A 22,963-nucleotide genomic window follows, 5' to 3' on the forward strand; every position below is an offset into this window, starting at 1 on the left:
TCTTTAAAGGTTTTGTAAAATTCTGCTGTATACCCATCCGGACCTGGGCTTTTCTTAGTTGATAGTGTTTTTATGGTTTCTTCTATTTCCTCAATTGATATTGGTCTGTTTAGGTTTTCTATATCCTCCTGACTCAATCTGGGCAGATCATATGACTTAAGAAATTTATCTATGCCTTCTCTATCTTCTAATTTGTTGGAGTATAAGGATTCAAAATAGTTTTTGATTATCTTCTGTATTTCTAAAGTGTCTGTTGTGATATTGCCTTTTTCATCCCGTATGCTAGTAATTTGAGTTCTCTCTCTTCTTCTCTTCGCTAGCATTGCTAAGGGTCTGTTGATTTTGTTTATTTTTTCAAAGAACCAACTTTTAGTTTTGTCAATTTTTTCAATTGTTTCTTTTGTTTCGATTTCATTAATTTCAGCTCTGATTTTAATTATTTCTTGCCTTCTACTTCTTTTGCTGTTGTTTTGTTCTTCTTTTTCAAGGATTTTGAGATGAAGTATGAGATCATTTATTTGTTGGTTTTTTCTTTTTTTAAGGAATGAACTCCAAGCAATGAATTTTCCTCTTAGAACTGCTTTCAATGTGTCCCATAGATTCCGATATGTTGTGTCTGTGTTTTCATTTATCTCTAAGAATTTTTTAATTTCCTCCTTGATGTCTTCTATAACCCATTGATCATTCAGTAACCTATTGTTCATTCTCCAAGTGATGTATGCTTTTTCCTTCCTTCTTTTATCGTTGATTTTCAGTTTCATTCCATTATGATCAGATAAGATGCATGGTATTATCTCTACTCCTTTATATTGTCTAAGAGTTGCCCTGTGACATAATATATGATCTATTTTTGAGAAGGATCCATGTGCTGCTGAGAAAAAAGTGTAACTGCTTGATGTTGGGTGGTATACTCTATATATGTCAATTAGGTCTAGGTTATTAATAGTGTTATTGAGTTCTATAGTTTCCTTATTCAACTTTTGTTTGGAAGATCTGTCCAGTGGCGAGAGAGGTGTGTTGAAGTCTCCCATGATTATGGTATGGTGGTCTATTAGACTCTTGAACTTGAGAAGAGTTTGTTTGACGAACATAGCTGCACCATTGTTTGGGGCATAAATATTTATGATTGTTATGTCTTGTTGGTGTATGGTTCCCTTAAGCAGTATGTAGTGTCCCTCTTTATCCCTTTTGATTAACTTTGGCTTGAAATCTATTTTATTTGATATGAGTATGGACACTCCTGCTTGTTTCCGAAGTCCATATGAGTTATATGATTTTTCCCAACCTTTCACCTTCAGCCTATGTATGTCTTTTCCTATCAAATGCGTCTCCTGTAGGCAGCATATTGTTGGGTCTTGTTTTGAGATCCATTCTACTAGCCTGTGTCTCTTAATTGGTGAGTTTAAGCCATTAACATTTAGGGTTATTATTGAGATATGGGTTGTTCTTCCAGCCATATTTGTTTATTTATGTTACTAAACATGGTTTGTTTTCCTGTTTGATTGTTCCCCCCCCCCTTTACTGTCCTACCTCCCACTGTTGGTTTTCATTGTTATTTTCCATTTCCTCTTCCTGTAATGTTTTGCTGAGGATGTTTTGAAGAGATGGTTTTCTAGCTGCATATTCTTTTAACTTTTGTTTGTCGTGGAAGGTTTTAATTTCATCTTCCATCCTGAAGCTTAATTTCGCTGGATACACAATTCTTGGTTGGAACCCATTTTCTTTCAGTGTTTGAAATATGTTATTCCAGGATCTTCTAGCTTTCAGAGTCTGTGTTGAAAGATCAGCTGGTATCCTGATTGGCTTGCCCCTAAATGTAATCTGCTTCCTTTCTCTTGTAGCTTTTAAAATTCTCTCCTTATTCTGTATGTTGGGCATCTTCATTATAATGTGTCTAGGTGTGGATCTCTTATAATTTTGCACATTCGGCGTCCTGTAGGCTTCTAGAATTTGGGATTCTGTCTCATTCTTCAAGTCTGGGAGGTTTTCTCGTATTATTTCATTGAATAAATTGCTCATTCCTTTGGTATGGAGTTCTATACCTTCCTGTATCACAATGACTCTTAAGTTTGGTCTCTTAATGTTATCCCATATTTCTTGGATGTTCTGCTCATGGTTTCTTAACAGTCTTGCTGAGCTGTCTATGTTCTTTTCAAGTTGAAATACTTTGTCTTCATTGTCTGATGTTCTATCTTCTAAGTGTTCTACTCTGCTGGTAGTATTCTCAATTGAGTTTTTAAGTTGGTTTATTGCTTCCTGCATTTCTAGGATTTCTGTTTGTTTGTTTTTTATAACCTCTATCTCCTTGTATAGTTGATCTTTTGCTTCTTGGATTTGTTTATGTAATTCATTGTTGAAGTGATCTTTCATTGTCTGATTTTGCTGTCTGATGTCTTCCTTGAGACTCCAGATCATCTGAAGCATGTATATCCTGAATTCTTTATCTGACATTCCATCTGCTGCAGCTATTACCTCTTCTAACGTTGAGTTGACCTGCATTGCTTGTGGTCCTTTCTTTCCTTTTCTCTTCATACTGTTCGCGTTCCTTTCTACTTGGTGAAACTGTTGTGCTATTGAATTTTCCCCCTATATATTTATATTGGTCTTGTATAGTTGCAAAGTCTCCCTCGCAGGCGCGGGCGGCGGCTCTGCCCCTCCTCCAATTGGGGCTATGTGCCTACCACGCCGGCAGGCCACTGGGCCTGCTCTGCCGGTCGGTAGCAGGTCCGCCTACCTTGCAGGCGCGGGCGGCGGCTCTGTCCCTCTGCGGGCCGCTAGGCTTGTTCTGTCGGTGGTCGCAGTTCTGCCTACTTTGCAGGCGCAGGCAGCGGCACTGCCCCTCTGCAGGCCTCTGGGGCTGTTCTGCCAGTGGGTCGCAGGTCCGCCTACCTTGCAGACATGGGGGGCGGGGCGGCTCTACCCTTCCTCAGGACACTGGGCCTGTTCTGTCTGTCGGTTGCAGGTCTGGCCTGTTCTGATGGTGGTCACAGTTCCGTCTACCTTGCAGGCGCGTGGGGAGGGGGCGGCTCTGCCTCTCAGCAGGCCGCTGCTCCTCTTCTGCAGGTGGGTCGCAGGCCCGCCTACCTTGCAGGAGTGATTGGAAGCTCTGCCCCTCCGCGGGCCACTGGGCCTTTTCTGTCGGTGGTCACAGTTCCGCCTACCTGGCAGGCGCGGGGGGTGGGAGGCGGCTCTGCCCCTCAGCAGGCCGCTGGGCCTGTTCTGTGGGTGGTCACAGTTCCGTCTACCTTGCCGGCGCAGGGGGAGGGGGCGGCTCTGCCTCTCAGCAGGCCGCTGCTCCTCTTCTGCTGGTGGGTCGCAGGCCCGCCTACCTTGCAGGAGTGATTGGAAGCTCTGTCCCGCCGCGGGCCACTGGGCCTTTTCTGTCGGTGGTCACAGTTCCGCCTACCTCTGAATACTGATTCTTACAGCTCTCCCTTCTTGCAAGACAGGTCATCTGTCTCTCTACCTGCTTAACTTAACCTCAGCATGAATTAAATCTTTCTCTCAAATCAGTGTTTTTTTTTTTTTTTCCTCAGATGCCTGTAATTCTATGACAAATTAATTTACTCAATTAACCAGAAACAAATTCTCAGTTGACTGTAATTTTTCATAGTCAGACATGTTTGTCTTGTTTATGCCTCCTCTAAAATCACTTGCAGATCTCTCCCTGGTGGTCTTTTTCAACCACAGCACACCAAACAATGATGTGGTATAAGAGAGATTTGTAGGCTTGGCCTCTAGTCCCTAGCAGTGAGCCCTAGAGAACTAACTCTTGGGGTATTTGGTGGCTTTTGAAAAGTAAAGGTGCTGCATCAGATCTATGTTTTATATATAGCAGGTCACAACCTGTTTGGAAAATCTCAAAATAAATATAATGTGTTCCCACTAGCATTTTCTAAAATTTAAAAGAAATAGAACCAAAAATGTCAAACATCATCATAAATAGCAAAGATAAATATTGTTTTGCTAAACTTTTTTATAGGAGAAAAGGTTTGTGTGTGTGTGTGTGTGTGTGTGTGTGTGTCTAAAACTCATCTCTTACCATGGCTTGTAGTTTTAAAAAGCCACTGTATAGATGATCTTCAGGTCTTTCTCCTTATAAATTATATGATTTAATCCAAGCCTTTACAATTTCATGCATAAATTATTTCCATAGTCATATTACAAGTAATGCATGCTGACCAAATGCACAACTAGAACTCCGTTTCCATAGTCTTATAACTCTTTTGCCTGCCCAGAATCTCTTGCACTCCCAATCTATCATGGACATCATTTTTAGGCTGATCTTCAGAGCAATACTTCCAATTCCCTGACTCAAAACCAAAATTACACACATTTGGACGAACTGCCCATGTTGACTTTACAATAAAAATATTCCCTCCAGACTTGGTGGACCCTATTTTTGTAACGTAATCATCCTCCTCTGTCTTAAATGATCTCCATATTACAATTCTATGCTTCTGCTTATCAAATCTTTGATCCTTTTCAAATTATTGCCCCCAAAATTTTGTCCATATATTTTTCTTGCTTAGAACACTTTGCCTCCTATTTCCATGGATTATAAGGTTATTTTTCTAGAAAAACTCAAAACTCATTCTTCATAAAAAAACAAATCTTGGTAATATTTTGATCAGGATTATTTTTATTTTGATAATGATTAAGTTAATTTATATAAAACTGAAAGCTTTAACATTGAATATTCTTATATATAAACAATATGTCTTTATAGCTGTTGAAGCCCTCTTCTATGTCCTTAGATAATGTTTTAAAATTAGATTTTAAACCACTATATTTTAAGATATTAATTTATTAATATTTCTAGTATTTGGAAATGACTTTATTAACTATAATGGTGAATTAGTAGTGCTTTAGGTTGGGAAGGAGTCCTTTTAATTCATTAAACCTAACAGTAAAGTTAAAGGTTAAGAAAAATATGAAATGAAAACAATTAATTGGAACAATTTATAAATACTTTTTAAAATTATAACCTTGGATGTAGAATCTGGAGAATTAGGGCTCATTTTTTTTCTACTACTTGCTAGTGCTTAAAAAAAAACTAGAAGACTGAAAAATGATTAAAAAAAATCTGAATAACTAGATTTTCCTGATACTGTTACTGATATGCTCTTCCTCAGAAGTCTTATTATCTGTACTTCGATTTCCTTTTCTTTCTGTACATTTTCAATATGTATTAGACCCGTTTGCCTCGTTGGCTGTGTCCCCGAATCACTGCAACTTTGAAGCTGAGCTTTTCTGATACGTAAAAATCAGGCTGTATGTTCCTTAGGTATCAAGACACCCACAGGGAGACAGGGAGAAATGATGATTTAGCCAATCCCCACCTAGCTCAGAAGAAAATTAAAAAGGAAATAAAGAGAAAGGGGAGATAAAAAATAAAGAACTGAAGCTAGTTAAATGGCTTTTCAGAGCCTTAACTCTGTTTGGTATGAAAGTAAGACTACTTATAAAAACAAACAAACAAATAAACAAAAAACAATTTAAAAAAACAACAAAAAAGGTTTTGTCATTATCACTGCAGTCCACATGTGAGAGGATCATCTTGGAGGACTTTCCAACTTTTGTATCTTATGGTTGTAAAATCCATTATTATCTTATTGCATAAAAATAACATATAAATGTTATAGACCATAAAGCTTGAAGTATGGCTGTAAATTATATAAGCATATCTTTACATATACATATTCATGTTGTGATACATTCAAATAATGAAAAATATTCTTTGCTCCATCGCTGCAGTGAGATTCTTTTCTAAAATATGTTCTGGAGACATCGGCATTGTCTCTTTCCTTTGCAAATGACTAATGTGAGAAGGAAACTTTGGAAATTACATTGCGATGTAATCATCCATATTGTGTATTGTGGATAAAATTGATTAGAATAATATTGAAATTCCCCCAAGGGACTCTACAATTATAAGTCAAGTCTCAAATGGAAAAGGTTTTTTGAAAAGTTGGCAGATGTCTTAATGAAAATGAAACATTACAGTAATATATTAGGGCAATTTGTTCATTATTGACAAGCAAATCAGTAAACTATATAAATTACAGGATTAGACAGGCAGAATTACTTTTCTTTCAGTGAATGGTTAATCAAATATTATTTTTAAATGTTCATTTGTTTAAGTTTTTGATGTGCATATCAGTAGAGAAATGATTGCCCTTAGATTTGCAAGTTGACTTTCTATGCAGAAAATCCAAAATATTTGAATTTGTATCAATTAGCAACCAAATTCAACCTCAAGACTGAAATCTATTGTTTGGAGTCAACAGTATGATATATAAAAGCATCAAGATTTTTTATTTTCATTAGTAAGCCTATTTACTTGGCATTTCTGTTCCCCCTTTTTCCTGTTTTTGTTTTTAAACAGCCTTTCATGAAAGACCAGCATTGAAATAAATCCTCAAGGAGCAGATAGAGCTATTTACGAGTGAAGTAATTATATACATCACCATTCCACGATGCTGGGGGTTTGTACATGATTTAAAAGTTTGTTTCTGCATTTGTTTCCAAGGACTTGACCAAGCATAGAAGCTCCTTATATACCAGCAACTAGGGCAAATTTATTCTAATAGATTTTTCCTCTAAGAACAAGAATCTTTCTATTTCATATTGCACATGAATATTAAATAAACTACCTGCTGGCAACTACACAATATTTTAGTCTCTAATTTTAAAAGTACACTGTATTTTAATACCTATTTTTAAAGAGATATCAATTTTTATGGAGCAGTACATGAGTTGTTGATGGATAAATCACCCAAGCATGGTTAAAGAGAGCCTAATCTCCAGCTGGTACCAGATCCATTTAATTGTATCTTCTGACCTCACCTCACCTGAGCCTGCATTAAAATCATAATACAGTTCAAGTGTAAAAATGATATACTGTTTGTTCGCCCTGTTTATAGAGGGGCAAACATACAGTTAAATTCATATGTTTAAAATTAGTGTAGTCATTTGAAAAGGTTGAGTTAGATCAAACTGCCTCTCAGCGTTTTCTCTGCCCTTTTTCTATTTAAATGACTAGGCCTCTATAGCTGGGTGAGAGAGGCTGTTAAGAAAGTTGTGGCTGTTTTTCCTGGCACCCAGAAGATACCTTCCGTCCATCCAGCAGAGAGGCTCTCAAGCATCATTTCATAATAGAACAGTGCATTTTTAAAATGTGTTCATCAAGGACAGGAACTTCTAGGTATTCTAAATCCTTTATGAACATGGTAATATTTTGGAATGGCCTAAGCAGCAGTCCTTGACTCTACCTCCATTTTCATTTGGGTGAAATGTTGTCATTACATTCTGCGACAGTTTAATTTCCATAAATCACAGTATTTATGCTTTTTTAAGAACGGAGATGATTTTTGTTTGTTTTGTTTTGTTTGTTTGTTTTGAAGTCCCGATCCAGCCCCAGAACATGTATTAATCTTATACTGTTTCCCAAAGCTGAATTAAGAAAACTGAAAATGGCGTTGTTTTTGGATTCTGATTTGAAGAAATGATTAGATAATACTCATTATGACTGACCTCCATTGAGAGCTTCCCTGTGCCAGACAGGCTTGGTACTGCATCCCTACAATGTGCCAAGCACGGAGTATGTAGGTTCCCCAGGAGTAAGGATTTTGTCTCTTTATTCACTTTTAAATCTCTATCACCTAAAGGAGTTCCTGGAAGGAAGCATATTTCCAGTTAATAAGCATAGAATGAATTAATGAATGTATTGATGAATATTTTCTAGAGTCTCTACAACTATTCTACAAAATAGCAAAGATGCAACTCCCTAATTTACAAGTGAGGAGCCTATTTATTTTATGACAGAGCCAGAATTTGGAACCAGAATCAGAACTGGTCTGATTTTGAAGTCCATGCTGCTATGATAATAGCCCAGCCACAGTGCATAATAATCAGGCCTTTCAGGAATATAGATGTAGGTATATGAAATGGAATTTATTAGGGGAGTTGATTCACATGATCATGGAATCTGAGCCTTCCCATGATAGGCATCTGTAAGCTGAAGAATCAAAGAATCAATAGCTTGGTTCTGTCCAAGTCTGAAGTCTGCAAGCCTCAGAACCAGAGGAGCTAATGGTGTAACTCTCAGTTCAAGTAAAGAGAAACCAGGGTGCCACTCATGCCATCCCTAGAGTCCAAAAGGAGAAAGTTTTGATGTCTAAGGACAGGAGAAGATTGGTGTCCCAGTTCCAAAACAGAGAAGAGAATTCCCCTTCTTTTTGATCTATTCAGTACTTCAGTCAATTGAATGGAACTCACCCACATTGAATAAGGACAGATCTTTCTTACTCAGTCTGCTGACTCTAATGTCAATCCCTTCCAGAAATACCCTCAGAGGCACACCCAGAAATAATATTTTACTAGCTATCTGACTTTCCAGTCCAGTTGACACTTAAAATTAATCATCAAAAGATTGTCACTTGTCATATTGGCACTCAAATGCATCTCCCTAAACCAAACTTAATTTCCAAACAAACTCATAGTTCTGCCTGAAACAATACAACAGTCTTGGGTACAATCAAAGATGCACTGATACTTATTCTTCTGCTGATAGCCCATAATTAAATATTATAATGTAAAATTACACTCAAATACTTTTATAAATATCTTGTGTTACATGATAAAGGAGTAAAAGAAAGTAAAATGAAGGTATTTATTTATTATATGTATGTGTACACATATACATTCTTAACAAAATAGGGAGAATACACATCAATTTTACAATCCATGTTTCTGCAACTAGTCCTATAGACATAGCTGGTATTTATATCCATGTGGTATTGCCCATTCTTTATTCCCTTTGACTTCAACAACAAGCAGTTCAGCTGGCCACAATTCTTTACCTGGCAGGGTTACCTATACCTTTATTTCTGAAGGTATCTGGGACTTTTGATATCCTGCCTGGCTTAGGTTGTTATAGTTGTCTGTTACTTTCATCACAGGACATGGTACTACTAAGAGACACCTAAGTGATGCCCTGTATTCTAGACTTACTCTTTGTCACCTCCCTTGTGAAGTTGTGGTCCATTTTCCCCTGGATAGTCTGGAACACTCACTCCTGACGATACGAGGAACTCCCTTCATAGCCTGTTGACTCAGGCATGAGGCTGCTAAGTGGCTGGATAGCAGTCTTAATTTTCATTTCAATGGAATGGCTCTTGTGTCTCTTGGTAGAAGCATTCTTCCCTTTGGGATTTAGACCTATAGGCCAGTAGAACATGAAATCATTAAAACAGGAAGAAAAAAAATTACTAATGGGTCCTATCAAGTGTGCCTAACTGCCTGAGAGGACAAAATAATCTATTTCTACCATTTTTTTCCTTTATTTTTGCTAGCAAAGGAGAAACACAGGTGACTCCTATCCTAGAGGCTGTGCTTCTGCCCATCAGCAGGAACAGGAGGCTTTAAATGAAGTGATTCAAAGGTTACATTCCATGTGTTCTCTGTTGTTATTGTAATTCACTTGTTAATCTGGGAGATGGTCATTTCTGAGATCTTTTGATACCATCCCCAAAGTCTGGATTACTTCATCCCTATGGTGAGTGTGTACTCAAGGACAAATAAATCTGCCTAGGATGGAGAAGAAAGGTAATACAGTTTCCACTAAGATTAGGGATGGAGAGAGATTATGGAGGAGAAGCAAGACAGGAAGAAAAACAAATATGTCCATATTAAAAATAAGTTGCAATTGGGCTGGGAATGTGGCTCAAGCGGTAGCGCGCTCGCCTGGCATGCGCGGGGTGCTGGGTTCGATTCTCAGCACCACATAAAAAATAAAATAAAGATGTTGTGTCCACTGAAAACTAAAAAATAAATATTAAAAAAAATTCTCTCCCCCCTCTCTCTCTCTCTTTAAAAAGAAAAAATAAGTTGCAGTGATAGAGCAGCAAGGGTTATATTCAAAGCATAAAGTACACCACTGTTATATTTCCCCACTGTCAATTTTTTTTTTATTTTTTTAACTTTGTTTTGTTTATTTATTTTTATGTGGTGCTGAGAATCAAACCCAGCATTTCACACGTGAGAGGCAAGTGCTCTACTTCTGAGCCATAACTCCAGACCCCCAATTGTCAATTTCCACATTCCATTTCTATGGAAAAATGGGCAATGACATCTCCAAGCTTCTTGCTGCTAAAAGAGGGCAAAGTAGGGGGAAGTAACCCAAAATCCTTGTTCTCTATCAGGTGACGCCTGGACAGTCAAGGATATTCAGCGTTAGAGCAGTCCAGAGGTCCACAGTTACAGATAGCAGGTGACTGGACAAGGCATATATAGGGCAGGTACCATGCTAAGCCAACAATAAACAAGACAGAAAATCATTACTTTTTTGTAAACAATTAGCGCAAAAGCAATTAGTATATCAGCCATTCTCTGAAAACCATGGAGAGAGTAACTCATAATCTTATTTTTTTGTAAACAATTAGCACAAAAGCAATTAGTATTTCAGCCATTCTCTGAAAACCATGGAGAGAGTAATTCATAATCTTATCAGTGAAAAATAGATCCAGTTTATCAATGTAGGAGGTTAGGAAGATATGCAGGTCAATGAGATCAGGTTCAGATTAGCTCAAGACGATTGTGTGACTCTAGAGTCCTTTATGATCATCATTATTAGGTATTCCCACACAAGAACCCTTCCTTTATAGCCTCCAGCTTTACTTATTTTGGTGGGCTGACACAGTGTACATCTTAAGTTACATTTTAAAAAAAAATTGCTTTCCCTTTTAAATGTTCAGGTAGGACTGTGCTTAGGCTATATTCCCCTGCTAAGTGTTAAAGACCAAGTTGGTCAAAACTGACCTTGTTCCTATCTACTCTTAAGAGTCAGCTCATACTACAATGCATTTTTTTCTTAGAATCTGCTTAGGGAAAGTCAGAATCAATTGCTAGTTAATTTGTCACATATTAATCCTCTGATGTGAGTTCTGTCTTCCAAGCACTCTAGCCTTTATCCCTTTCTCCAAGGTTACTGCAAGAACATCTTATCTGGTCTTTCATCTCTGGCCTGCTTGCTGCCAGTGTCCCCATAGTCCTGCCTGTTATATTTTACAATGTAGACCCGATGCTAACATCCCCTTCATCAATAGCTATCTGTAGCTTCATAACTTTTAGGATAAAATTCATACTTGTAAACTTTATCTTAAAATATGCCTTATAATCTTTCTACTCCCTATAGCTCTCACATCCTAACACTCCTTTCTAAAATGCATCATTCCATCAGCCTTACTGAAATTCTTATGGATCCCCAAATGAATTCTCTTTCTCTAGCATCTAGGACTTTTCCCTCTACCGGCAAGTCTCCCTCCTGAATACCCACACATACACAGGCTGACACACACCTTTTATGTCCTACTCATTCTTCAAAATTCATTCCAAGAGCTACTCCCTCTGTGACCATAACTCTTCTGACTAATGGCCTTGACTTTTGCTTTAACCACACCCTTGAATATAGCTGGCATCTAACACTATATACTTAAATAAGTGTTTGCCTGTCTATCTTCTGCTGTATGGTATATTTAATGAAAATAATACCAGGTCTTCTTATTTGACTGCATATTCTCAGTCCTGGTTGGGTCCAAGGATCCTTATAGAAATTAAAAAATTGTTTGATGAAGCTGTGGGTATAGCTTAAATAAACACTTGTGTGTGAGAGGCCTAGGTTTAATCCCTAATGTAGCAAAAAAAAATCAATGAATGAATATGAAAGTGGGGAAGAAATATAAGCAAGGAAAGAAAGAGGAAATAAGGGAGGAAAAGAGAGAGATGGAGATAGAAAAGAAAAAAAATGGGATTAAGGATCCTCAGGTGGTTGTTTCAGATAGCTTATAACTTCATTCTTTGGCAAACCATATGATACAGGGTGAAGAACTCTGGACAAGGACTACCTCCTTGTGCAATTCTGAGTAACTCTGTATACCCTTATCTGTAAAACAAGTCTCCCAAGGTACTTTCCAGTATAAAGTTCTTTTCAGTACAAACTTTCCAGTTTAAAGTTCTTTTCAGTATGGTTTAGATAAGAGGTGTCCTCCAAAAGTTCATGTGTGAGACAATGCAAGGAAGTTTAGAGGTGAAAGGATTGGGTAATGAGAGCCTTCACCTAATCCATGCATTTATCTGCTAACAGGATTATCAGGTGGTAATTATAGTAGGGGAGGGAGCTGAAGAAGGTAGGTCATTAGGAGTGTGCTTTGGGGATATGTATCTTGTCCCTGGTGAGCAGAGCAGTATTTCTCTGCTTCCTATTTATCATATCCTGAGCTGCTTCCCTCCTCCATACCCTTCAGCCCCTCACCTCAGGTGCAGAGCAATGGAGTTGGCCATCATCAATGGACTGAGACTTCAGCACCAAATAAACTTCTAAAATTGTACTTGTTGGGTATTTTGGTCATAGGAATGTAAAAGCTGACTAAAATGCCACCTCAGATGTCAAAAGAAATCAAAGAGAAAAATGCCTTATAATTAATAGGAGATCATATTTTTCCTTTATTAACTTGTAATATTTATAGTTATTCAGAGAACCCTGGCCTCACAGAACAGTCACCACCTATTTTTTGTAGTTCATCAAGGTGGTATGTAGTAATTATGAGTCAAATAATCTATGTAGTTTGAGCAGTGTTGAGTATTACGTGAAAGAATACTCTAGTCTTCAATCCTTAAGGCTGAATCAGTTTAATGGTTTTCAACTTTTATCCAGTGATCTTTTTCAAACAAAATTTGCTGATAGAAAACATATAAAACTAGTAAGTGTTTACCTATAAAATCCATCAAAATGGTACTGCTTGATTGAGAGGAGGAGGGATTCTTTGTTGCTGAACAGCCACCCTTTCAATGCTGTCACTGAGACTCTTTTATTGCGATAATCAAAACTCCATGCAGCACAGTTGAAAAGGATGATGTCTAACAAAACATCCTCCAAAAAACAAAAGGAGATCCAAGATTGTCAGTAATTTGCATAGTATCTTGGAAAATTAAGGTTGGTGCTGAAATCAGAATCCAGGACACTCCTTTTCACACCAGTACCTGTGCTGTGACACTGGGTATATTATTGGGGACAACATGTGTTTACTAAAACAGTTACAGGATTTTTAGAACCCTCATGAAGAGTCCTGTTCACTTTATCTTCTTCCTATCTTCTGATCAAGCAACACTCCATCACTGTCACTCTATGAATGACTACATAGTTGTGTTCTTTTTACAGTGATTACTAGTCTTTGTGTCTTATGTATTTAGGCCTTGTATAGTAGGTTTTTATTTTCAAGGAATTTTATGAGTAATTAATTATCACCACAAATACCTATATTATGTCTCAGAAATAATTGCAGTCCTTATTACATTTGTGGCCATAAGCAAGGCCTTACAAAGGGATCTCTGGAACACCAGAAATAGATCTGTTAGTGAAGTAAGGGTTCTGTATTGAAGGTTACCTTTTTTTCATTGTTTTTAAGTAAAAAGCTCAAAGAAACTGACCAGAGGTGAATAACCTCATGTTCAGCAAGGGAAAGAGGTAGTCTGATGTCTTTTTTTAAAGTGCTTAGGTCTTTCCAAACACATTTCAACCTTATCTTTTCTTAAAACATTTTATAAAAGGAAGACCATTAGAATAGAGGAAGGGGCCCTGGGGAATGAAACTGACCAAATTATCATGCAATGTGGGGGGAAATTATTGTGTGTATGCAAGAATTTGTAAAAATGAACCCCATTGTTATGTATAATCATAATGTACCAATACATGTTTTTAAAAATTCTTGAAAACATTATTTTATCAGACTAACTTCACTGTATTTTCAGATTCTTTCTCACTGATTAGGGAAATCTAAAAATATAAAGTAAAACAAGATAAATAATATCTGCTACATATGTTTATAATACACGAAGATTAAGATTGTAACATAAATGTTAAAGGTAAATTATGGAGAAATTGGAAAAATTCCCCAAATAATATGGTTAATCTTTATATTTGTCACATTAGTTAAGCTCAAGAATTAGCAATAGCTTCTGGAAGGTCTTAATAGTGTTTGAAATGATAGGATCAGATCATATCAAACCCATTTTGTGGAAGCTGGGAGTCCTGTGACAGTGAACTAATAATGACAATATGTAACATCTCAGTGCACACCATGAACAAGCAGAGATAGAGTGCTTTCCCATCTTGAACTCATTAATCTTCAAAAAACTGTGATTTAAGTATTGCTACAAATCTAATTTTAAAAAAAGAGAAATCTGAAGCACAAGGAGTCTATGTAACTCCCCCCACATTGCATGATAATGGAGTACTTGGAGGAAAGTATTCAGCTGCCAGGGCCAACAGTCTTAACCCCTGCATTATATTATTTCTCTCTATTGCTGACATCGAATAGCGTCCCCACGGAAGGATGGCAGGTTGATAGAAACTCCATCTTCTAAAACAACAACTCTCCTTTTTGAGTGACCCACAGACATCACATGAAAATAGACATAGGGCAGTAATGATCCAACATTAGTAGCCTAACCACCAAAATGTACATAGAGAGCTGAACCCTTAGCCTGAGTACTTGTTAAACTGATTTCAGTCTTGAGGTTTGGTGTTCTACTACTTGACTTTTCTTTCCTATCGCAAATTCTAAGAGGACAGTGATAATGTCTTATTCATTGTTCTAATCCCTGTTTCATTAGGGCCCATGCCTTACAGATATTGGGGAAATTATCCTGTCTCATCCTCCTCTCCCCAATTCTCCAATTTGAGTCAGGCACTTTTACATTCCTTGGGCAGCCAGTGTGCTGGTAAGTGCATAACCTGCTCTTTGGAGGAATATTTTTAATCCTTACAATGTAGCATTTGTCAATCTCCTTGGTGTAAAGGCTATTACTTTCACCAGTTTCAAACTACTAATTAATAAAATGACATTGAACACAGAGTTAGGAAGAGATGGCTAACTGCCAGTATGAAGACTCCAGCACATCACTGTGTTGGATACTCAAAAAAATGTCAAGTCTCACTAAAGAGAGTCCATAAAGGATGAGTCAGGAAAAATACAAGTTGGCCCTGACTTTAGGGTGTCTACTGCTGAACATCCTGGTCTGATGAACTTTCCCAATTCATACCAAGGCTTGTCTAGCTGCTCTTTTTCTTACCCTTACCCACATCAGACCATTAACCTCTCTCTCTCTCTCTCTCTCTCTCTCTCTCTCTCTCTCTCTCTCTCTCTTCACTTGCCCAGCTCCCACAGTTGACTATAAACTTTTTGAGGACAGACATGGTTTTATAAGTCTAGCCCAGAGTGTACAATTTTGTTGTTGTTGAATAGATAGATAAATACTTGTAAAATACCGTTTCAGCACAGGAGACTTTATTTCTATATTTACAACCAGAGGTCATGAGTTTCAAACTCCATTTTGGCCCTAGTGCAGAATTTGCCTGCCTTGTTGATTTAAAGTTAATCCATAACATTACCCTTTAACATAGTTATTTGTAGTTGGTGATTAAGTTCTGTGGACTTGTGATTAAGGAGTAATTAATTTTCCATACTTAACAACACTAATGAAATTTCACGTGAAATGAAAAGTAACTACAGAATTAGCATTTGCATCTACTTAACAGCTTGTCTTCATTATATAACAAACAGAAAGTGCTTCAAGTCCATCCTAGCCAAAGGCTTGAGAATGGGGTATACAGAGATAGATTTTTAAAAAGGCAGTCAGGCAGGCAAATAAGCAGAGAAAACTAGCTTAAATCAGTATAAAAGCATTTACAGAGATAGGCTCTCAGTTTTATTGCAGATATACTGGATATTAGGAAAAAATGAATAATTAATCCAGAAATTTTCACATAAGCAATACTATTTAAATGAAGACATGAAGGTAGACGTTATAGAAGAGCATATATAAAGGGTGTGAATAAACACATTAGGCAGCAGAGATGGTGAATGTTTTAGTAGTTTTGAACTGGGTTTTTGAACAAAGGGGGGGAAAACTACTCAGTTTCTATAAAGTTTTAAAAATATTTGCCAAGTGTAAGAATTGCCTGGAGCAAAAAAGTTTATCTCCTTCTTTTTACTGCTACTACACTTTTCAAAGACTAAGTGCAAGTCCTTATCATTCTTCTCTTCTGGAAAGAGAGAGAGAGAGAGAGAATGACAAGTTTGGAGGGAGGTAACAGGGAATAAGGAAAGAAAGTTGAGGAAGAAGCATTGCTAGCAAAGCACATATGTTCAGGAAGAAAACTAACTAGAATCCAAACTTCTCTATGGTATCTTGCACATTTAGGGGGAAAATAAGAACTCATGTTCATTTTTTTTCTATTTTTTACAATTACCCCCATTTCCTCCTTAGCATGTATAATCATGTAAAGGCCATTATTGTTTTTATTTTCTATTTCCATAAAATATTACTTACAAAAACATACTGACCTTTAACTACAGATAAAAGAATAACAGCATATTATTGCCATTTCTCAGGTACTGAACCTAGATACTAGCTAAGCAGATTTGGTTTCTTCAGGAGAGTCATAGTATATCCAGGTAATGAAATCCTAGTAAATAAATGTGTGCTTTTTATTAAGTAAAGTGGGATGGAGCCTCTGATTTAAATAAAGATAGGTTTTATAACTTTAACAATAGATGTTCTCCTCACTTAAGAATATTTTGGACAAGAAGGAATTTTTTTTTTTGTATGAAAGCATCAGTTTCAGTACAGTATTCTCTAAGCATTGTTTTTCAAGCGTTGAGAAGGTAGTGGTCTGAAACTACAAACACTGAGATTTAATGAACACTCCTGAAATCAAATTCAGAAGAAAACATACATTTTTTTTTCTCTAGTTGGTGACTGCTACATTTGAGGGGTGGCTGTGCCTATGTGCACATGTTTCTTGATAAATGTATTATCTGTGTTGTTAGATAAATAAGACATGGAAAATACATGTAACTCTTATTTTGGATGATATTGCCTATATTATTTAGAATTTTGGAGACTGTATCTTTGTTTACTGAGTTTTCCAGGTACTAAGTATATGTGGTTTTGACTACTAAAATGCTTTTCTTTAATGTTTAGATTAACCAAAAATCTTACAATTATTGCTTTCTTGAGCAGAGTAGGTTTAATACAAGTGAAACTTCATTGGATTCACCATCAGTATCATTGAAGTTGCCATACATACATGTCCTTCAAGGCCAACTTTGTAACCTTGAGACTTATGACTCTACACTAAAAAGAATTTCCTAAAATACTGCCTATCTTGCGTTGTTTACTAACAATTATATGCTATAATTAAGTCAGTCAATAGTAATAGTGCCTTAATTATTCTCTAATAAAGCCTGAAATTGAGCCATAATGTTTATCAAAAATGGTGTACATTAAAATGCAAAGTAGATTTCCAGTTTAAAAATACTAATAGGGCTGGGGCTGTAGCTCAGTGGCTTGCCTAGCATTTGTGAGGCACTGGGTTCGAACCTCAACACCACATAAAAATAAACAAATAAAATAAAGACATTCTGTCCATCTGCAACTATAAAATTTAAAATAATAATAATAAATAAAAATAAAAATACTAATAGTACATTTCTGTACCCAGATTTGGATTCATTTATAGTTTCTTGGTTATGATTAAAATAAACAAGGTATTTGCAATACTCACATTTGAAAAAAAATGGGATAGCAAATCATGGAGGGTCTCTAAAAATAAAATTCTGACTCAAAGAGAAAGAGTGACTCAAGGTTCACTGGGGATGCTATTCATCCCTTCTGTCAACTGACATGGTTGGAAGACAGGCAAATACTTCTTAGAGACTGTACTTTAATCTGAGAAAAATGATCCCCCTTCCCCATGTGCACAGAGCCACACTAGCAACACACACACACACACACACACACACACACACACACACACACTTCTTGAGCCTTTATGGATAAGGAACAGTGCTCTAGCCATGTTTTGTTTGTTTGTTTGTTTTTGTTTAAAATGATGACTTCTATTGAAGGTTGATCCAGGGTTCCTTCTGAATCATGCTACATGTACAACTTGAAGCAACAGAGGTAAAATCCAAGACATGTCATGAGGACAACAAGCTCCTGGCCCTTCTCTTCTTTCAACTGCAGTTTCTCAAAAGAGAAAAGATAAAAATTTACCATGTACAATTTTTCATATCTCTGTTTATATATAAGGTATGTTGACACCAAATTCAAAACTTCATATAAATATTTTCATGTGTGTAAAAAATAAATAAATAAATAAATAAAATTTACCATGTACAAAATCTCTTTTAGGCCATAGAAAACTGAATGTGATTATTATTTTTGTTCCCTTTCTTTGTTTGAAACTCAATTTGTGCCAGAAATATTAATATAAAGTTATTTAAGGATGGACTGATTCTAGGCCTTCTAAGAAGGAAAGGGGGATATTAACAATAAAAGTGTGTAACAAGCAGTCTACAGTTATCCTTGACAAAAGGGTACACAGTCACCCTACACACTGTAAACCAAAGCTCATGCCCTCACTGACTAGGCTGAGCATGTGTTCAGTAAGGTCACCCAGGCATTTGTGATTCAAAAATGTCAGAATTAAATGTGTCAGTGATGTGGGAGAAGAATAAAAACTGAAACAGTGATATTTGATATCTAATTATATAGCATTGTTTGGTACATTAAAAATCTATTATTATATGGGCTGGGGATGTGGCTCAAGCAGTAATGCGCTCACCTGGCATGCCCAGGGCACTGGGTTCGATCCTCAGCACCACATAAAAATAAAATAAAGATGTTGTGTCCACTGAAAACTGAAAAATAAATATTAAAAATTCTCTCACTCTTCTCTCTCTCTTAAAAAAAATCTATTATTTATTCACTTACATTTATGTTATCCTATCTGATGAGATTATAAAAAAATAGGAACCCAAGAAAAAGTTCCTATTTGATATACTCTTAAAGGAAACATCCTCAAAAAGAGATCTCTGTCCCTAACAACGGATAAATTATATATATTCCTTCTCTTTGCCATGCCTGTAAATTTCACCTCAGGTTAAAATTTAAGTTTGTATATCAAAGAACCATTAAATATATCCATTTGATTAATAAACACTCAGGGTTTAAGAACTCCTTATTAGAAATTAGAATGATATTGGATTATTCTTAGAACTGTCTGACTGATTTGAATGTAGATATTCAAATTCTCAGCCTGGACAATGATTCTACCCAAGCTGGGATTCTTCAGGGAAGAGAGCAGTTGTTGACTGAAATCTACTCCAGGTATAGAATGGGGATGCTTTTGTGCCACCAGTTTACTGACTTTGGCCTGTTAGACAAAGTCCTCACATGATAGCTTGGCCTTCAAGGGCTTCCCTATGAACCTGCTTCTCGAGCTCTATATCAAACCATCCCCAATTAAACTAAATTCATTGTCCTCTGAAAAAAAAAACTTATTTTCCTTATGTAGATTTTCTTTGGAAAAGACTGTAAGACTGAGATCTGTAAGCAGGACATTTGATGGAAAGATCTCCAGGAAGCACCGGAAAGAAAGCAATGAAGTGGGGTTAGGTATAGGGAGAAGTTGAAGCATGATGTGGTTGCAACAGAGAACTCAACCCAAACCACTGGCAGCTCAGTAGCTGGGCTGGCCTACAGAGTTGTCGCAATTGAATCCAGGGGGTTAGCCTTTCATATTAACCAGTGTTCAGGCACAGGTTACAATGCTGTGTTGGGTGATACAAATCCCCTGTGGAGAGCAGTTCCTGGACAAGAACTCAGCTATGAATTTTAGCAGCCAACTCTCCTGGCAGCCAAGGAAGTCAGTGCCTGGGTCCTGAAGCAGGAATATTGGGGACACAACAGCATTCACTATACCCCTCTTACCTGAAAAACCATTTTGATCTTCCTTTTTCTTCCTCCTATAGGATACTAATGATCTTGGTTTTGATTTTATTTTATTGGTTTTTCTTAGTTATACCTGACAGTAGAACCAATTTTGATAAAATTATAAAAGCAGTGGATATATCTTATTCTAATGAGGACCCCATTCTTGTAGGTGGGCACAATGGTGAGATTCACTTCATTATTTTCATGTCTGTTTATAGGAAAATTATGTTAGATTTATTCTACTGTCTTTATGGCAAAGGTGAAGTGCCAGCTGTTAACCCTTTTCTGGTTCTGTCAAATGGGGCTAGAGAAAGTTTCCACCTTTCTGAACTCCTTTGCCACATCAGAAGAGCTCAGCAAAGAGCTGATCCCAAGCACAGTAGAAGCAGAGTTTGCTGAGAAAAACATTTTAGTTTGATTCCATCCCATTTCTTGATTTCTGGTTTTAATTCTTGCACTATAGGAGTCTTATTGAGGAAGCTGGGGCCTAATCCCACATGATGAAGTTTAGGGTCTACTTTTTCTTCTACTAGATGCAGAGCCTCTGGTTTAATTCCTAGGTCCTTGATCCGTTTTGAGTTAAGTTTTGTGCATGGTGATGTTTTTCTCAGCAAAAAGAAACAACCCGTGAGGTGAACAGAGAGCCTACATCCTGGGAGCAAATCTTTACCCCTCACACATCAGATAAAGCACTAATCTCTAGGGTATATAAAGAAATCAAAAAGTTAAGCACTGAAAAAACAAATAACCCCATCAACAAATGGGCCAAGGACCTGAACAGACACTTCTCAGAAGAGGATATACAATCAATCAACAAATATATGAAAAAATGCTCATCATCTCTAGCAATCAGAGAAATGTAAGTCAAAACTACTCTAAGATATCATCTCACTGCAGTCAGAATGGCAGCTATTATGAAGACAAACAACAATAAGTGTTGGCAAGGATGTGGGGAAAAAAGGTACAGTCATACATTGCTGGTGGGACTGCAAATTGACACAGCCAATATGGAAAGCAGTATGGAGATTCCTTGGAAATCTGGGAATGGAACCACCATTTGACCCAGCTATCTCTCTCCTGGGACTATACCCAAAGGACTTAAAAACAGCATACTACAGGGACACAGCCACATCAATGTTTATAGCAGCACAGTTCAAAATAGTTAAACTGTGGGACCAACCTAGATGTGCTTCAGTGGATGAATGGATTAAAAAAAGTGAGATATATATATATATATATATATATATATATATATATATATACAAACAGACACACACACACACACATACATACACACACAATGGAATTTTACTCAGCAATAAAAGAGAATAAAATCATGGCATTTGCAGGTAAATGGATGGCATTGGAGAAGATAATGCTAAGTGAAGTTAGCCAATCCCCAAACAACAAATGCCAAATGTTTTCTCTGATATAAGGAGGCTGACTCATAGTAGGGTAGGAAGGGGAACATGGGAAGAATAGATAAATTCTAGATAGGGAAGAGGGGAGGGAGAGAAAGGAAGGAGGCAGGGGATTAGCAAGGATGGTGGAATGTGATGGACAACATTATCCAAAGTACATGTATGAAGACATGAATTGGGTGTCAACCTACTTTATATACAAACAGAGATATGAAAAATTGTGGTTTATATGTGTAATAAGAATTGTAATGCAAAAAAAAAGTACATGTATTAAAAAAAAAAGAATACAGGCAACAATAAATACTGGCAAGGATATGGTGGAAAAGGTTCACTCATTCATTGCCGGTAGAGTGCAAATTGGTGCAACCACTATGGAAAGCAGTATGGAGATTCCTCAGAAAATTGGGAATCAAACTACCATTTGACCTAGCTATCCCATTCCTTGGTTTATACCCAAAGGACTCAAAATCAGCATGCTATAGAGATGCAGCCACATCAATGTTTATAGCAGCTCAATTAACAAGACTATGGAACCAACTTAGGTGTCCCTCAATAGATGAATGGATAAAGAAACTGTGGTATATATACTCAATGGAATATCACTCAGCTTTAAAGAAGAGTAAAATTATGGCATTTGCCAGTAAATGGTTGGAGTTGGAGAATATCATGTTAAGAGAAATAAGCCAATCCCACAAAACCTAAGGCCGAATGTTTTCTCTAATAAGCGAATGCTAATTCACAATAAGGCGGGGGTGGGGTGGGGGAACTAGAGAAGAATAGCATTACCTTATGTTAGGTAGAGGGAAATGATGGGAGGGGAGGGGATGTGGGGATAGGAAAGATAGTAGAATGAAACAGACATTACTACTGTATGTATATATGTGACTACATGACCAATATAATTCTGCAACATGTACACTCAGAAAAATGAGAAATTATATCCCATCTATGTATGATATATCAAAGTGCATAAATGCCTTCTACTGTCATGTATAACTAATTAAAACAAATTTAAAAAATTTAAAAAACACAAAATAAAAATAATGGTCTTGAGAGTGTTCTCACATGGTTGGGTAAATTTCCTCATCTTTACATCACTTTGAAGGAAAAGTTTAAAGAGACATGTTCAAGAACGGTTTTTTGGTTACTTGAAATTGAAGTAGTGCCATTCTGGATCTGAAGCAGCACTGAGTGATATAATTTAGGGAACATGTCTGGTCTCCAACTGTTCTGCAAACTTTACACAGTTCTTGTACTCTAAGTAGAAAGATGATGATGGCATCCAAAAGGCTATAATCTCATGGAAGACACTGGCGGCCAGTAAAGAAGTGAAGTTTCCAAGGATTAGTCTTCAAGAGTTTTACATTGGAACTTTTCCTGTAAATGGACAATTCATAAGCACAGTTGGGTAATTCTCTGGGACTTTCATGTGTCGCTTTTATCTTCCGCTGGAAAGGTGGCTGGTTTGATGGCCTGATACGTGGAGTAGTGGGTGGGGAGTAGAATTGCCCAGCTACTAAAATTCATGCATGGATTTTATTGTAAGCTAATTTGGAAACTTCAGATTTATCTAAAAGTTATCATTTAATGCCTTAGAGACTTTAACTGTTCCTCTGTGTATCTTCACTCCCCAACTAGCTTATAATTCCCTGTAGGTAGGGGCCATGTCTTTCCTTCACAAATATTTAATGCTTAATCCA

The 22,963-nt window shown here is 36.9% G+C and overlaps 1 protein-coding gene across 1 annotated transcript in view; it reads right to left on the reverse strand.

Moving 5' to 3' along the window:
- Positions 1-9,149: 9,149 nt before the first annotated feature.
- Gpd2 (glycerol-3-phosphate dehydrogenase 2) overlaps positions 9,150-22,963 on the reverse strand; it is a 253,620-nt gene continuing 239,806 nt past the window's right edge. The window contains exon 18 of the mRNA XM_071619170.1: positions 9,150-9,222. Within this exon, the coding sequence (XP_071475271.1) occupies positions 9,165-9,222 (58 nt within the window). The 3' untranslated portion in view covers positions 9,150-9,164. The remainder of the gene's footprint in view (positions 9,223-22,963) is intronic.

Source organism: Marmota flaviventris, chromosome 11 (assembly GCF_047511675.1).
Source record: "Marmota flaviventris isolate mMarFla1 chromosome 11, mMarFla1.hap1, whole genome shotgun sequence".
NCBI lineage: Eukaryota > Metazoa > Chordata > Mammalia > Rodentia > Sciuridae > Marmota > Marmota flaviventris.